We start from the raw sequence: 18,975 nt of genomic DNA on the forward strand, positions 1-18,975 counted from the left end.
ATTTAATCGACTTCTTTCATTCCAAAGGTCAATTTGCCAGTTTTAAGCAAATTATGATCTCTTTAAAAAGTTATGTATTTTATTATTTTGTTTATCATTTCATTCATTCACCCTTTACTTTTTTTATGCTTTTCATGATATCACAACATCTTTTCAAAAGCCTAACTTACTAAAAAGCTCATTTCTTTAGAAGTTTTTCATGTGCCTGTATAGATTTTGTGTAAAAATTAACATTGTGCTTTCTATTTTTAACTTTTGATATTCACGTATTCTGGTAATTTTGCAGTCATTTCGTATACGTCATTGACTTTAAACTGTGTTTATTTCATTGTTAATTTCATGTGACATGAATGAACAGATACAGTGCAAAACTAAGTACAAAAACTGTTCAACCACTTTGTCAAGACGTTAACAAAAATCTAAATTTGCAAATTTAAGATTATTTTTCGTTCATTATATATTTACATTGGGTCAACAAAAACATTAAACATGAGCTTAAGAGACGCAGCAACGAAATAAAAAATGACAATTTTTAACCAGATTCCACATATATTCTTATGTGATAGTATACAAGTAGCCCACAGAGCATTTTGGTTCACTGTGCAATTCTAATGTCAAAACTCTAGTGTATCGATATTTGTCTTAAACTGATAAATGCAATTTGAGCTTACCTGGCCAAAAGGTCCAAGTGAGCTTTTCTCATCAATTGGCGTTCGTTGTCGTTGTTGTGGTTGTCTGTTAACTTTTACAAAAAATCTTCTCTGATGAAACTTAACTGAGCCAAATTTCACCAAACTTTGCCACAATCATCATTGGGGTATCTAGTTAAAAAAACGTGTCTGATGATCCCGCCTGCCAACCAAGATAGCCGACCTGGCTAAAATAGAGCATAGCGGTAAAGTGCAAGTTTTGTCTATTATTTCGAAAACTGTTATAAAGGAGCAGAAATGTTCATAATGTTGAGTGCCAATTGTCCATATACGTCAAAACTGTCAGACGACTTCTTATATGAGTTATTGCCCTAAAATGACAAATTTTACCATTTATTTTCATACTTGCCTATTATCTTGAAAACTAAATAATAGATGTAGAGAAACAATGATTAGCAAGATAAGTTCTACAAATAAGTCAAAACCGACAGCCGACTCCTTGTTAGAGTTATTGCCCCATTGATGATCATGTGTACCATTTTTTTGGGCGTCTTTTGCCTTATATCTTTAAAATTATAAAAGATAGATAGAAACTAAATAATAATAAATGACCAGCAACACTAGATCTACAATTAAGACATATATAGAAAATCTTCCGATGACTCCTTATTGGAATTATTGCATTTTAAGGTGGCTCGGGTGTCTTCCTCCATCTTGAATTTTGAAGTAGCAGATAACAATTGGTCTAGATCTTTAATGAAATGTGCAAATTTTGAAATTTGTATGTAATTCATGTGTTAGACTTTTAATGTTGATGTAGAAAATTATCATATATATTTTATGGACACCATCATGAATTGGTTGATCTATACTATGTGTCTGTGTATAAACTAACTTATGACATTTTTACCACGTCTTAGATTGTGGTTTAATTTCTATGTCGTCTGTCTGCTTAATACTGAAAGTGACCTATTCCCTAATGTGAATGTTATACTGAGTGTGAATTTGCATTGCTATGCGAAGTGTCTCGGAATTTGTACATCCAACATTCATGTATTTATTTTTGATGAGTCTGATATGGTTTCGATTGGATAATGTGTTAGTCCAAAAAATTATAGAATTGCCTTTCAATACCATCATTGTTATGAAAATTGTTTGGACTGGTATTGTAAAAATAATTGTATAAAATTCGAGATTGCATGTTCCTTACGTAAGTGCGGTGTCCTGTGGTGTCTTTTGTTGATAGAAGATGCTCGTTGTTTTGCGGTTTGCATGTTGTGTGGACTATTATATTATTTGTTCGTGCGTTTCTCTGTGATGAGTGTTTTTGCGTGTGTTTGTGCTGTATTTCTGTCACAAATTGTTGTCATTTGAGCGATATTTTTAACATTGTCATATAAGCGGGAGGTTTGGCTAACCAGGACATAACCAGTGGTTCAACCCACCATTTTTAGCTCACCTGGCCCGAAGGGCCAAAAGAGCTTTTCTCACCACTTGGCATCCGTCGTCCGGCGTCGTCGTCGTCGTTAACAATTTACATTTTGAACTTCTTCTAGAGAACCACTGAATGGAATGGAAACAAACTTGGCATGAATGTTCCTTATGAGGTGCTGACCAAGTGTTGTTACTTTGTAGCCGATCCATCATCCAAGATGGCCGCCAGCGGGGGACTTAGTTTAACATAGGACCCTATGGGAAATGCATACAAATGACTTCTTTTAGAGAACCACTGAATGGAATGAAACCAAACATGGCATGAATGTTCATTATGAGGTGCTGATCAAGTGTTGTTACTTTGTAACCGATCCATCACCCAAGATGGCCGCCAGCAGGGGACTTAGTTTAACATAGGACCCTCCCTAGAGAAAAAAATCAGTGAAATTACACTGGAATACCACTGATATTCCATTGTAATTTCCACTGGAATTCCAGTAATTATCAATGGAATAATTTGGCTGGAATTCCACTGGAACTACATTGGCTTTCCACTGGAATTACAGTGAAATTCCAGTGTTATTTCACTGGATTCCAGCCAAATTATTCCACTGATAATCACTGGAATTCCAGTGGAAATTACAGTGTTATTTCACTTGTATTCCAGTGGAATTCCAGCCAAATTATTCCAGTGGAATGCGAATGTAATTCCAGTGGTATTTTGCTGCAACTCCAGTGGAATAACTACAGTTCCAGTGGAATTGCTACTCTGACATATACGCCCTATTGCTGGCCTTATCACTACTTCTGAGAAACACAAAATATAGTGATTCATCATATGATTGATCTGATCATATTCAAATAAATAACATTTTTAACATCCTATCCATGAACAGAAAAATGTCCTGCATGGTTTGTATAAGTAGAATAAAAACAGTGTCTATATGGTCAGCTTAAACCGTACCCAAAAACTGATTAACTAATATAAAAATTATGTGTGATATATAAACTTCTCTTCCTTTCTGTAATTCAAAACTTGCTGTCTCTGTACTTCCAACTATAATTGCTGAATAAAGGTATTAAAATGGAGTCTGCATAAAATCTGTCTCATATCATTGCTGGCAGCTCATATTTAATCCCCTAAAAGTACAAAAATATCCACAAAGAATCAATTGTTCAAGAGGTAATGATTGTATGAAGCAATAAATTCAATAGAAACAGCATTATGCATCTTAAATTGCATTGGAAGTTTAAGTTAAACTCAAATTTAGTACCCCCCCCCCCCCTTTAACCCTTGAAGATAAAACTGGTGACTTAAATTAGTATTAACGTTTCACCAAGTTAATTTACGATGAATATTATTCACACAATTTAATTTCTACATATAAGATTATCATATATACCCATGTACCATTTACATGTCAGATTACGATATGTCTGTTATGAATGTGACAACAATATATCAATTTATCATATGTTTAGTAGTAAATACAGTAGTTTTGCATATGTGATAAATAGCCTGCTGTTTAATCCATATCACGCAACTTTGATGCGCACCCTTTATCGCATACCCTTTATCACACCCCTACCCTTTATCGCATACCCTTTATCGCACCCCAACTTTTTTTTTTTTTTTTTTTTTTTACTTAAAGTCAGTTTTGGTTTTTTTTTGCTTTTGAAAAATTTTCCTCAATTTTTTTTTATGACGTCATTGTTTGGTATGTGACGTGGATTTATGTGGAGGTAAATTGTAACAGTCAAGTACATCTGCGGTTGGTATATTTATATGTATAGAGTTTTATTACCCTCTTATGTACAAAGCGAAAAAAGCACTTCTTATGTACAAAGAAAAAGAAGCACTTCATATAAAAATTTGCATTTATATTTATCTTTTTATAATTCTATAAAGTGGTGTGGGTTTTTTTTTCATACAGAAACTTATAATGCCATGGATGTTGTTTACAATAAGGTTTTAATGACCTCGAGTAAAGAAGAGGAACCTAATCTTAATGAAAAGTTAGACACACAACAAGCATCAGATACAAGTCCTTCTGGAAGTAAAGATGATGAAATTGTTAATCCAGGCCTATGTGTTCTACAGCAGTCACAAGCTATGGCATTGCCTCTCCCATTAAACACATCAGGTAATCTCTCCAACCAACCTCCAACAGCCCTACCTTTATCACCTCAGATGTTCTCCAATGTGCCTCTATCACGACAGCAGCTGAAGCAGAAAATGAAAGCTAAGATGACTAAAGATGAAATCAGAATTCAAATGGAAAAAGTCCTTAAAAGTGGCAAATATAAGATGAAGGTTGGACGACTCATATTCTGGGACTTTGGTGGACAGTATGTATATTATACTACACACCAGACCTTCATGACCTACAGAGCTTTGTTTCTTGTTGTATTTGATGGCAGCAAAGGATTGCATGAACAAGTCCTTGATGTGTTGTGTTTTCCAGGGCAGCATATGGCACCAACTCCAGCAGGTAACATTGACCTATTCAAAACTGCAAATCCCTCTCATGATGTATGTTTTGCTGTTCTAGCATCGCTTTATTTATTTAGAACATCCTAATCAGTAATACTCCCGGTGCTTGGTTCAATTTATAGAGGTACCATTTTAATCGTTACAGCTAGTAGAAGCAAATATAAATACATGAATACATGATCCAATAGCAATGTTGAAAAAAGTCAAGTGTCATTGTAAGAATTGATTTTTGTTCAATATAGAAATAAGGAGATGTGTTATGATTGCAAATGAGACAACTATCCACCAAGTTAGATTTAAGCGATGTATGCAAAAGTAGGCAAATATACTGCCTTCAACAATGAGAAAATCCATACCGTGTAGTCATCTATAAAACAATTTAAGTATGACAGACATGAACCAACGACAACCACTGAACAGTTTCCTGACATGGGTCAAACAAGTACATATACATTATACTGTAAATTCAGAAAGAAATTATTGCAAGGTTTTTATGTATGCAAATGATGCGACTGGGTGCATATCGCAATAATAAGAACTCACGTTCTGATATTTGATCCTATATTTCTTTGCAAAATTTCCTGAAAAAGTAAAAATGAATCTCGCTTTTTTTATGCCGTAGCGGAGGGGGCGTTAAGTTTTACCCTTGTCTGTCTGTACGTCCCAAAATTGGTTTCCGTTCTCTAACTTTAGATTGCCTCAACCAAATGTAATGCACCTTTTACACGATGCTTATAACCACAAAACCCAGATCCTTTGGAATTTTGGTGGCGTGACTTGTACCGTTCTAGAGTTATGCCCCTTTACAAATGGAAACATTGCTAAATATTTGGTTTCTGTTTTCTAACTTAGGTTTGCCTCAACCAAATGTTATGAAACTTATACACAATGCTTATTACCACAATACACAGATCAAGTTTGAATTTTGGTGCCATCACTTTTACTGTTCTAAACTTGTGCTCTTAATATTTTTTTTCTAAAAATATCAATCAAGTAATTTTTATACGACCGCAAATTTTGAAAAAAATTTCGTCGTATATTGCTATCACGTTGGCGTCGTCGTCGTCGTCCTCGTCGTCGTCCGAATACTTTTAGTTTTCGCACTCTAACTTTAGTAAAAGTGAATAGAAATCTATGAAATTTTAACACAAGGTTTATGACCATAAAAGGAAGGCTGGTATTGATTTTGGGAGTTTTGGTCCCAACATTTTAGGAATGAGGGGCCAAAAAGGGACCCAAATAAGCATTTTTCTTGGTTTTCGCACCATAGCGTTAGTATAAGTAAATAGAAATCTATGAAATTTAAACACAAGGTTAATGACTATAAAAGGAAGGTTGGTATTGATTTTGGGAGTTTTGGTCTCAACAGTTAAGGAAAAAGGGGCCCAAAGGGTCCAAAATTAAACTTTGTTTGATTTCATCAAAATTGAATAATTGGGGTTCTTTAATATGCCGAATCTAACTGTGTATGTAGATTCTTAATTTTTGGTCCCGTTTTCAAATTGGTCTACATTAAGGTCCAAAGGGTCCAAAATTAAACTTAGTTTGATTTTAACAAAAATTAAAACCTTGGGGTTCTTTGATATGCTGAATCTAAAAATGTACTTAGATTTTTGATTATTGGCCCAGTTTTCAAGTTGGCCCAAATCGGGGTCCAAAATTAAACATTGTTTGATTTCATCAAAAATTGAATAATTGGGGTTCTTTGATATGCCAAATCTAACTGTGTATGTAGATTCTTAATTTTTGGTCCAGTTTTAAAATTGGTCTAAATTAAAGTGCAAAGGGTCCAAAATTAAACTAAGTTTGATTTTAACAAAAATTAAATTCTTGGGCCTCTTTGATATGCTGAATCTAAACATGTACTTAGATTTTTTATTATGGGCCCAGTTTTCAAGTTGGTCCAAATCAGGATCTAAAATTATTATATTAAGTATTGTGCAATAGCAAGTCTTTTCAATTGCACAGTATTGTCCAATGGCAAGAAATATCTAATTTCACAATATTGTGAAATAGCAATTTTTTTTTAATTAAGAGTTATCTTTCTTTGTCCAGTATAGTAAGCAAGAAATATCTGCAAGAATTTTTTTTAATTGGAGTTATCTTTCTTTGTCCAGAATCAACTTCAATCTTTGTTATATACAATATACAATGTATATTCACTTTTTACTACCAACTGATAGATTTAAATAATCTTGACCATTCAGTGATAACAAGCAGTCTTTTTACATCTTAATATTTTATGATGTATTTAAATGAGTAGTAATTGTTGCAAACTCCATTAGAATATTTTAATTGAAATTAGTTTTGGAATAAGGGAAAGGGGGATGTGATTAAAAAATTGGGTTCAATTTTTCTCATTTGAAATTTCATAAATAAAAAGAAAATTTCTTCAAACATTTTTTTGAGAGGATTAATATTCAACAGCATAGTGAATTGCTCTAAGAGAAAACAAAAATTTTAAGTTCATTTGAATACATTCATTCTGTGTCAGAAACCTATGCTGTGTCAACTATTTAATCACAATCCAAATTTAGAGCGGAATCCAGCTTGAATGTTGTGTCCATACTTGCCCCAACCGTTCCGGGTTCAACCTCTGCCGTCGTATAAAGCTACGTCCTGCGGAGCATCTGGTTTAAATTGGAGTTATCTTCCTTTGTCCATGATTATAGATGAATCAACTGCAATCAATGCTTTATACAATGCATTGTTTAATTTTGCCTTCCACTGATAAATTAAAGCAATTTTTACCCTTCAGTGCTTACATGCACTTTAATTAACTTTATATATGTAAGCGGGGGCATCATCTGCATCCCATGGACACATTCCCCATTTATTTTTAATCGCAATAATAGATGGACGCAATAATTTCTGAATATACAGTAGAATGTGACGGGGTTAAACATGGTTGTGAGTTCTAACCCCTGCCCTATCCTAGGACTAGTGTTACAGCCCATCATTAGTCCACATTCTCAACATAAGTAAAACAAAGTCTCAGACAATTTTGAAAATCAGCACTGATCAATAATTTGTCAATGTTAAACACAAAAGAAGGCTACAATGATGTTTAAAGCTTAACAAATCTTAACATCATTAAGCTACTCAAGACTTAAAATGTCATCGATATGGCAAACCAGCAATACACAAGCATGGTCAACGTGTAGCTTGAACTTTTAATTGATAGTTATAAATGACCTCAGATATATTTAGCAAGTGCAAGTCACAAGAATTCGATTATCTCGTTTGTTTTCAGTATTTTTACAACACTGGGTCAACTGTATCCTTACCTATTGTAAGGCAGTACATGCGGGAATTCCAAAGATCTTGTTTGTTGCTACCCATAAAGACAAAGTACCAAAGGTAAGTGATCTTTTAGAACAAAGGTATTCTTCACAAATCATTTTATTTGTAGCGTAACAGTTTTATAAATTTAAAGGAGTAAGTAAGTATTGATCTGCTAAAACACAATACAATAATAAAAATATTGTTGAAGAGTTATCACGGGTAATTAGACAGCACACCTTTATAGATTGGTAAAATCAAGGTCAGCTTATTGATCCTTTAAGCAAAATACTTATTCATAGAGGTAATTAATTTTAAATTATTTGATGATAGTCTTTTAATTTAAAATTATATTAATTTAAAATTATAATATGGCTTAACTGATGATTTTATATCTTGTTTTTGTCATAAATCATAATTTAACCAAATGAACTCCGCTTGTTTGCTCTATGGTCATGTTGTTGTCTCTTTGACACACTTCCCATTTCCATTCTTAATTTTATCTGATGAGTTTGTGTCAATACTGACAATAGTTCCAAAATCAAGGTAACTTGATGTAACTTATTACTCTAGGAGCGGTTCAAATCATATGTGGAAACTAAAAGAATGCAAAATCTCTTATCTTTTTATGAGTAGTCCTCATACTAAAGTTGAAGACCGATTTATTATTAAAAAGGAGAGAGAGAGAGAGAGAGAGAGAGAGAGAGGTATTTATTTCACTGTTTAAGCGATATTCGTAAGATTGTCATAAAGCGGATGGTTTGGCGTGCCATGAAACTAGGTTCAACCCACCATTTTATTCTTAAAATGTCCTGTACCTAGTCAGGAATATGGCAGTTTTTATCAAATAGTTCGTTTCTATGGGTGTTGGCATTTGTTTATGTTGCACTTCGGTGTTCCTGTTGTTCCTTTGTTTTTCTCTTATAGTTGATGTGTATCTCTCAATTTTAATTTGTAACCCGGACTTGTTTTCTCTATAGCAATTTATGACTATTTATGACTTTTGAACACCAGTATATTATTGTGGTATTTTTGAAGTAGTAAACGGTGAGCAAATTGACATTGTTTTTGAAATGGGTGAACATTTTACTTGAAGAAATAATAATGTAGACATTCTTCATTGTTCTTGTTGTTCAATTTTTTTTTTGTGAAATATTTTGTTATTGTTGTCTTTCCATAAATTCTTATGACGAAGGTGTTGTCTGTTGCTTTTTGCTTTGTAAATTTTGTATTATCCCCTAGATTTGTTCCCTCTTTTTTCACAAGCATACATAACACCTGTCTTATTATAACTTTATATAAGTGGGGTATACTGCTTCACCTTATAGTCCGTCCGTCTGTTCCATGAATATTTTTCGTCTCGTCTTTCTCAGGAACTACATCATAAGGATTTCATAAATTACATTTCAGGTCAGCTATACCGTGTGATGTGTTTTCAGATTCATCACTCAACAAATTCCTGTTTACCGAAAACTTACATATACAATATATGTACTTTTTCGGAAAATATAAAATTTAGATGTATGACCTTAATAAACAGGACGAAAAGCGAGGCTTGCATAGCTGTTTTCCTCTTTCGTAGCGAGTACAAATAAATTCAATTTCTCACTACAGAACATCTGTTATTTTTTATAGGAGATCATTGAGACGCAGCGTGAATTGGTTTTCACTGGAGTAGAAGAGTTATTTAAAGACCATGAAGGACGACATCATCTAGTCCTTGACAAACGGATATTCGTAAATGCAACAGACAAATTTGATTCAGAGATAGAAGTCCTGAAGAAAACCATTACAGATTTAACGTTTGAGCATCCATGTTGGGGAGAGAGGATGCCAAATGCTTGTGTTCCCCTTGAGCTGGAGATTGCTGAGCTGGTAGCAGAAGGGAAGCAAATACTGTCACTGGCAGAAGTTGAAGAATTAAATGCCATCAGCCAGGTGTCCATCCTGTCTTTTAATCAGCTCAGAGATTTTCTACATTTCCATCATTCGCTAGGAAAGATAGTATATTTCGATACACCCCAGTTGAGAGATTATGTGATTATCAGCCCACTTCTCCTGGTGGAAGTTATGCGATCCTTCGTAACAGGTATTTAGTGATAACTATATCCAAAACAACTTTGATAGATACAGTAGAGTTATTAATTTCAAATTATGAGTAAAATTGAGAATGATAACGGACAAAGAGAGAGACAACAACCTAACCAAAGAGTAGAAAAAAGCTTAAGGCCACCAATGGGTCTTCAACACAGCACCTGTAAGTTGGCTTCAGCTGCCCCCATAGCAAAAATGTGTACTACATGCAGTTCAGCAAAAACTGATGTCACACTGAACTTCGAAACATATAAATGAACCAACATTTAAAAAATAACATACAAGTCTAACAAAGGTCATAGATTCCTGACTTGGGACAATCAGCGGGGTTAATGTAAAACTCATATCATCATAGTGTTATAGTAATTTAATCTTTTTATAGCACATGTTGTGTATTTAAAGTAACACATATAATCACATTTTAAAACGCAGTGGTCACTAGTTCATACAGTGTCAAAGTGCTCATTATTTGCTATATTATTCACATCATTTACAATTATCAAGTCAAGTATGGAAGACTCTTGATTGATACTAATTATAGTTGTATCAACACACAGCTGGTGTAAAAATTTCGCGTTAAGACATTCTATAAATTCTGTACTAGTTTCGTTCTTTGCATTCCAGGTCTCCCAATCTATATCTGGAAAATTGAAATCCTCATTTATCAAAATATGAGTATAATTATGACCAAGGTTTCTTGTTTTGTTCATTTAATCATTTAAGGCCTTGTGTTTCCTTTCATTTGATTGAAGCTTTATATATACATCCATATACTAAATTGTCATGCCCTAATAATGGAATCTTCATCCATACACCTTCTTCAAATTCAGAGTCAATATCTTTCTCTGTTGCATTGACATTTTTTTATATAGATAATAATTCCTCTCTTGGCTTTATAGGAAAATTGCTTGGAAATTACTCATATCCATTCAAATTTAATTCTGACTTTGTAAAAATATACCTTATATTCTTTGGAACGTACTCTGTAATAGCTATACTATATGGTATCACAAAAGAACCTGATTTTAAACCCATCAAGCATATTCATAAAGCTATCTGCATTTTTGTATATACAACATAAACCCTGGTGATTAAAATGATTAACTAACTTAACTAAACAAGAACTTTGAACGTGTAACGCATTTACACGTTTATGTACATTTCTGTTTAAGTATAAATTCGCTGCACTTTTACAACGTACTTGAATTTCCCAAAGGTGGGTCTTACGAACTTCCTTTTCTGACTTTGACATGTCCTGTTTTATACTCAATTTATTAGCTTCCATTTCTGACTTTGACATGCCTTGTGTTATACTCAATGTATTAGCTTCCCCTTCTGACTTTGACATGCCTTTTGTTATACTCAATTTATGAGCTTCCCCATCTGACTTTGACATGCCTCTTGTTATACTCAATTTATGAGCTTCCCCATCTGACTTTGACATGTCTTGTGTAATACTCAATTTATTAGCTTCCCCATCTGACTTTGACATGCCTTTTGTTATACTCAATTTATGAGCTTCCCCATCTGACTTTGACATGTCTTTTGTTATACTCAATTTATTAGCTTCCCCTTCTAACTTTGACATGCCTTTTGTTATACTCAATTTATGAGCTTCCCCATCTGACTTTGACATGCCTTTTGTTATACTCAATTTATGAGCTTCCCCATCTGACTTTGACATGCCTTTTGTTATACTCAATTTATTAGCTTCCCCATCTGACTTTGACATGCCTTTTGTTATACTCAATTTATGAGCGTCCCATCTGACTTTGACATGTCTTTTGTTATACTCAATTTATGAGCTTCCCCATCTGACTTTGACATGCCTTTTGTTATACTCAATTTATGAGCTCCCCATCTGACTCTGACATGTCCTGTGTTCTACTCAATTTATAAAGTTTTAAATGGTATAATTCCTCAAGTGATTTTAATTTTGAAAGTTTGTTCAACGTTTCTTGTTCTGCATCTTTTAAGGTGACCCTTATCCGTCTGGATTTCAATTCAGATGTTCCCCCATTTTGTTTGTCAATTGAATCACTATTTGCTTCTACTTTTCTACAGTGTCCCCTTTTTAATGCTATTATTATCAGATTCAAGAAAATCAAAACGATTATTCATAAAGTTTGTTTCTTCAACCTGTCTATCTTTACCTTCATCTGGTTCTCATTCTGCTGCACCAAATATGATTATATTTTGTTCCCACAATGCACTATCTCTTCAATCTAAATCTTTCTGATTTACAGACTCAACCACTTTATCTGCAGCCTCATTTGTGTCATTTTTACTAGCAAATTCCTGTATCATATCCTTGACACTGGGTTAATCAACTTTATTTTTAATTTGTTCCTCAAGCTTTGACGCCCTACCCTTTGTAGCCTCTAGGAATTTTTCTATTTTATCGCGCACAAAACCAATGCAGGGCTGGTGATTAAAAGTGCTCATAATCATCATCTGAGAGTTCAAACATTAATTGCTATCATAAAAAGTACATTATTCACATTGCACATCTTCCCCTTTAATTACCTTCTGAAATGAATTACAAGAACAGCCGTCTGTCATGTCTATTCCTTTTTTAACCTTTTGATCTGATTAACTAGAAGTTAACAAACCTTTTGTTGCCGATCCCGGCATTTTTGACAAAAAAACAAAATGACAGATTTGTTTACACTCGCTAAATGAAGTCAAATTCCAATGTAAATCTGTTATTTCAGCACAACATATGAATGGAAATTGATAGTATGGAATGTTTGACACCGTGTAGACGCACGACTGATTTTAAACACTTAAAAAATTGTCAAAATTTACGCTCTGGGCTTACCACACCACTTCATTAATACGCAACTGGAAGTCTTCTTAAAAAAGAAAACAAATTTTCATAAATCAATGCAAGTGGTATACAGTTAGCATGCAGTTTATCTCATTTTCTTAGATAATATGTGGCCCTACATATCAAGACATGGTTTATTTACTCTAAATGTTTCGTTTAGTTAACAAGATAAAGTATTGCCATTGTTATTTCATCATTTGCATTTTACTATCAAAATGACATATAAGTGAAAAATATATCTGTGTCAACAGTTATAAATAACAATATTTCTTTAAATTTTATACGACCGCAAATTTTGAAAAAATTTTCGTCGTATATTGCTATCACGTTGGCGTCGTCGTCTGCGTCGCGTCGTCGTCTGCGTCGCGTCGTCGTTGTCGTCGTCGTCGTCGTCGTCGTCCGAATACTTTTAGTTTTCGCACTCTAACTTTAGAAAAAGTGAATAGAAATCTATGAAATTTTAACACAAGGTTTATGACCACAAAAGGAAGGTGGGGATTGATTTTTGGAGTTTTGGTCCCATCATTTTAGGAATTAGGGGCCAAAAAGGGCCCAAATAAGCATTTTCTTGGTTTTCGCACTCTAACTTTAGTTTAAGTTAATAGAAATCTATGAAATTTTGACAAATGGTTTATGACCACAAAAGAAAGGTTGGGATTGATTTTGGGAGTTTTGGTTCCAACAGTTTAGGAATTGGGGGCCAAAAAAGGGCCCAAAAAAGCATTATTCTTGGTTTTAGCACAATAACTTTAGTTTAAGTAAATAGAAATCAATGAAATTTAAACACAATGTTTATGACCACAAAAGGAATTTGATATTGATTTTGGGAGTTGAGGTCCCAACAGTTTAGGAATTAGGGGCCAAAAAGGGACCCAAATAAGCAGTTTTCTTGGTTTTCACACCATAACTTTAGTATAAGTAAATAGAAATCTATGAAATTTAAACACAAGGTTTATGACCATAAAAGGAAGGTTGGTATTGATTTTGGGAGTTTTGGTCCAAACAGTTTAGGAATAAAGGGCCCAAAGGGTCCAAAATTAAACTTTGTTTGATTTCATCAAAAATTGAATAATTTGGGTTATTTGATATGCCGACGCTAACTGTGTATGTAGATTCTTAATTTTCGGTTCCGTTTTCAAATTGGTCTACATTAAGGTCCAACGGGTCCGAAATTAAACTTAGTTTGATTTTAACAAAAATTGAATCCTTGGTTTTTTTTTATATGCTGAATCTAAAAATGTACTTAGATTTTTTATTATTGGCCCAGTTTTCAAGTTGGTCCAAATCGGGGTCCAAATTTAAACTTTGTTTGATTTCATCAAAAATTGAATAATTGGGGTTCTTTGATATGCCAAATCTAACTGTGTATGTAGATTCTTAATTTTTGGTCCTGTTTTAAAATTGGTCTACATTAAAGTCCAAAGGGTCCAAAATTAAACTAAGTTTGATTTTAACAAAAATTGAATTCTTGGGCCTCTTTGATATGCTGAATCTAAACATGTACTTAGATTTTTGATTATGGGCCCAGTTTTCAAGTTGGTCCAAATCTGGCCTCTTTGATATGCTGAATCTAAACATGTACTTAGATTTTTGATTATGGGCCCAGTTTTCAAGTTGGTCCAAATCAGGATCCAAAATTATTATATTAAGTATTGTGCAATAGCAAGAAATTTTCAATTGCACAGTATTCAGCAATAGCAAGAAATCTTCAATTGCACAGTATTGTGCAATAGCAAGAAATCTTCAATTGCACAGTATTGTGCAATAGCAAATATTTTCAATTGCACAGTATTGAACAATAGCAAGAAATATTTAATTGCATAATATTGTGCAATAGCAAGAAATTCCAATTGGATTTCAATTGGAGTTATCTTTCTTTGTCCAGAATAGTAGTTGAATCAACTTAAATCATTGTTTTATACAATATACAATGTATTTTCACTTTTACTACCAACTGATAGATTAAAACAATCTTTACCATTCAGTGATAACATGTTAAGCACTTTTTTTACATTTTAATATTTTATGATGTATTTAATTGAGTGGTTATTGTTGCAAACTTCATTAGAAATTTGAATTGAGATCAGTTTTGAAATAAGGTAAAGGGGGATGTGAAAAAAAATTGGGGGGTCAATTTTTTTCATTTCAGATTTCATAAATAAAAAGAAAATTTCTTCAAACATTTTTTTGAGAGGATTAATAGTCAACAGCATAGTGAATTGCTCAAAGGCAAAATAAAATTTTTAAGTTCATTAGACCACATTCATTCTGTGTCAGAAACCTATGTTGTGTCAAGTATTTAATCACAATCCAAATTTAGAGCTGAATCCAGCTTGAATGTTGTGTCCATACTTGCCCCAACCGTTCAGGGTTCGACCTGTGCGGTCGTATAAAGCTGCGCCCTGCGGAGCATCTGGTTGGAAATTGTCAGCTACATTTTTCATCCATCATAATAGACGGAGTGTTAATAACATATATATAATTATCACACCGCGGGTAAATTATGACATTGTGATTAGTTTAACGCCATCACATGATTACCCCTCATGGATCCGTAGGGGGTTATACCGTTAGTAAATTTCATAGGGGGTTTATGACGTCACATCTAATGTTAATGGTGACGTCATTTATTGATGTTGTTGTATTTTATTGAATTTCATTTATTTTAATACAAAACGCAACAGGAAAAGTCTTGTGTGTGATAAGTTTGTAATACAACTAACAAGTGACCCCCTTCTGACTGAGAAAAATCCATAGGGGATTCTGTATTCGTCCTCAACCCCTATGGATTTTACAAACCCTCTATGGATCTGTAGGGGGTCAGCAGTGAACCATATAACTTATAATATGTTACTCCCCATTTACATTCTCAATTTTAGTACATAATAAGATTAATTTTGATTTAATTGATTAATATAAAATATCAAAGCAAATGAAGTAAGCAATTTGTAATAATAAAAATATATAATATAATATGACCCATTGTCTGTTACTCTGGTCCCTTTTTTGGACAGCACATGTGACCTCATAGTATACTAATAATTTGTTAAATGTAAAAGAAATAACTATGTAAATGCATATATGATAATATATATCATTCTATATCTTTAGGCCAACTAAAATTAATTAGTAGATTTTCATCCAAAGTTTTAAAAAAATGGGGCGTGTGGGAGGATTTTATTCTTTTAAATTTTATTTAATATGAAACCTTCTTGTGATGTGAACTTCATATATATGCAAGTGTTATAATTAGCTTATACCATATACATGTGTAAACATGTATAAAGAATCTTACATAGTTTTTCAAATTCTTAAATAAATATCTCTGATTGGCAACGACTTTTCTACATGCAATTGCTACTTTAGAAACATATTTCCAGTAAACAGTAAAATCATGAAGAAATTCTCTATTGAGTTGGACTACTTTACAAGGGATGGTTTGTAGTCCCTATAAAATTATGCAAATGCAATGGTATGCAACACAAGTATTATGAATGAGAACTCAAACAGTGTTGGTAATAGTAGGGTTGTGCTTTTAAGATTCTCAAGTTATGCAAGACTGAAGCAAATATAATTACAATGTAAAACATGAAGTTGTTTAATGGCTACTTTAAGGGTATTTGGTGTTTTTAAACAAAAACAATAGCCATGGGTAAATCTATAAGGGCTTTCTGTAACACAATTTGTATGTTTGCCGAATTTTTGAACTCAATATACGGTCATATTTCTATCAAGTTTGTGCTTTTGTCAGTTTCTTTAATCCAGTTATTTCTACCAATGTGTTCCACGATTCTTGCGCTTTTGAAATCTTTCAGAGCAAAAATTTGCTGACACAAAGTCAATGTTTTATCAAACATATTCCACGGTTTTCTTAGGACAGAAATTTCCAATTTGTGACATACCGCATTTTGCGTTCTTGGACACAGCCTATCACTCGTAACCTGAATATTTCATGCCCCTCTGGTATTTGTCTCTATTTCCGTAGGTGATATTGTCATCATTGATCAGCATAATTTGTCAACATAATCGTTTTAAAGTACTCGAAACAAGAAATGTGAAAACAAAAATTTACAACAGAAAGTTCGAATGAAACGAAATTATTGACGGTTACCAAAAATGGAAATGAACAAAATTCCCAAATCGTAAAATTTTCAAAAAAAAAATCGGGGCGGGACAATTTCAGAGGGGAGGGCGGGGATGAAAATCTATCAATTAATTTTAATTGGCCTTATATAGAGAAATCTAATTTAATATTGTATTCCTGTTTATATTTAAAACCTTATTATCAACATATTTTTTATCTTCATTTCCCAATAGCCAAATAAGAAGAGATTTGTTATCAAGTTTTGAAATACTTTTATTTTTACTATATATTTTGCTTAGAAAGGGATTTCTAACATTATTCAAAGTTTTACATGTTAAAAGAAAATGCATCTCATCTTCTATTTATATAAAAGACTTTCATAATAACAACAAAATGCATTTCACTTATTATTTAGTGTTTTTTTCAGAATTCTATAGAAGTGGAACGTTAGTCATTTTTTTATTGTTTTATTATTTTGATCCAATGTAAGTTATTTAAGTAAAATGCAAAAAAGTTCAAACTCAAGTTTTTTAATATTTGTATTCAAATTGTAAGTTATAAATAAACATGGAAAGATTTTTATTTTTTCTGAACTATAAGAGAAAGGTAGAGAAAAATAGAAGACTTAATATCAAACACATACCATAGGCTAAACAATCTAACATATAACTGATGCTATGTTTATTTCTTCACTGTTGATATTTTATTCTATTTTATTTTACAGATAAAGGCTTTTGGCCAAAGAAAGGAGACATAAGGAAAATTTTTGAAAGAATGTCAGGAAGTGGAATCATACAAAGAAACGATCTGTATCTTATTTGGGAACAAAAGCACTTCAAGAAAATATCCCCCTACAAAGAGTTCATATTTGATATGCTCATCCACCTTGATATTATATCAGAGCAGCGTAGATATGATACTAATACAGGAAGTCGGTTACCAGTGGAAAACTTCTTTGTTCCCTGTATGCTAACACAAAGAAACGACACAAGTTTCATGGCAAATGAATGCACACCAGAAAAAGCTATTAGCCTAGCTTTTGTTTTCAAAGGGACAATTATACCACCAGCCTTACCAAATCGTCTCATTAGCGCATGTCTCAGTATGTGGACTGTGAAAGCATATGAAGGGAGAACACTTCTGTTTTCAGGATTCATTGGATTATCCTTCGATAAGGTACATGATATTGTTGTATGTGTTGAAGGTAACAAAATTCTGCTGTACATAGTCCATAAGACCTCCAACGGGCTGATTGTTCCAGATATTGCCACGGGCATCAAGGAAAGCATGTTTACAACATTGGAGAGAATATCAGAGTTCTATCAGTCCACAGTCCATGCCATATCTAGCAGCCAAAAGCTACCTTTCCATATTGAATATGCATGCTCCAGGTTAGAATGTCATATCCCAGAAGAGGCAGCATTCACAACTGATGAATGGATCTGTCATAAACATAAGATTGTACATACTATAGACAAGTGGAATATTTGGAATCAAGATCAGGTAAATTAGAACTATTAAGTTGATTTTATTATTATATAACAGAATCTTGAATCAACTCACCAAGTGCTGACAAGCATCACTTGAGCATGGCTTAAAATAGAACATATGGTAAATTGGCTTATATATCTGAAACTAAAGCATTTAAAGTAAATCTGTCGGGCGTACAAATGTTCATCAGGTTGAAATCTATCTGCCCAGAATTTTCAGACGAATCAGACAATCTGTTGTTGGGTAGCTGCCCCTGAATTTGTAATTTCAAGGCAATTTAGCAGTTTTTAGTCCCCTACCGACGAAGTAAAAAAGGACCTTAGGTTTGCACTCTGTCCGTCTGTCTGTCCTTCTGTCAGTACAACAAATACTCTTCTCCTCTGAAACTACTGGGCCAAATGGCTAAAAATAGAACATAGGGGTAAAATGCAGTTTTTGGCTTATAACTCAATAACCAAAGCATTTAGAGCAAATCTGACGGAGTAAAATTGTTAATCAGGTCAAGATCTATCTGCCCTGAAATTTTCAGATGAATCGGACAACCCGTTGTTGGGTTGCTGTCCCTGAATTGGTAATTTTAAGGAAATTTTGCTGTTTTTGGTTATTATCTTGAATA

At 33.2% G+C, this 18,975-nt stretch overlaps 1 protein-coding gene across 1 annotated transcript in view; it reads left to right on the forward strand.

The window, feature by feature from the left end:
* LOC134684942 (uncharacterized) overlaps window positions 1-18,975 on the forward strand; it is a 65,486-nt gene that overhangs the window by 32,260 nt on the left and 14,251 nt on the right. The window contains exons 8-11 of the mRNA XM_063544262.1: window positions 4,019-4,576; window positions 7,832-7,938; window positions 9,496-9,949; window positions 17,593-18,371. Of these exons, the coding sequence (XP_063400332.1) occupies window positions 4,019-4,576; window positions 7,832-7,938; window positions 9,496-9,949; window positions 17,593-18,371 (1,898 nt within the window). The remainder of the gene's footprint in view (window positions 1-4,018; window positions 4,577-7,831; window positions 7,939-9,495; window positions 9,950-17,592; window positions 18,372-18,975) is intronic.

The sequence above is a fragment of the Mytilus trossulus genome, chromosome 9, assembly GCF_036588685.1.
Source record: "Mytilus trossulus isolate FHL-02 chromosome 9, PNRI_Mtr1.1.1.hap1, whole genome shotgun sequence".
NCBI classification, from domain to species: domain Eukaryota; kingdom Metazoa; phylum Mollusca; class Bivalvia; order Mytilida; family Mytilidae; genus Mytilus; species Mytilus trossulus.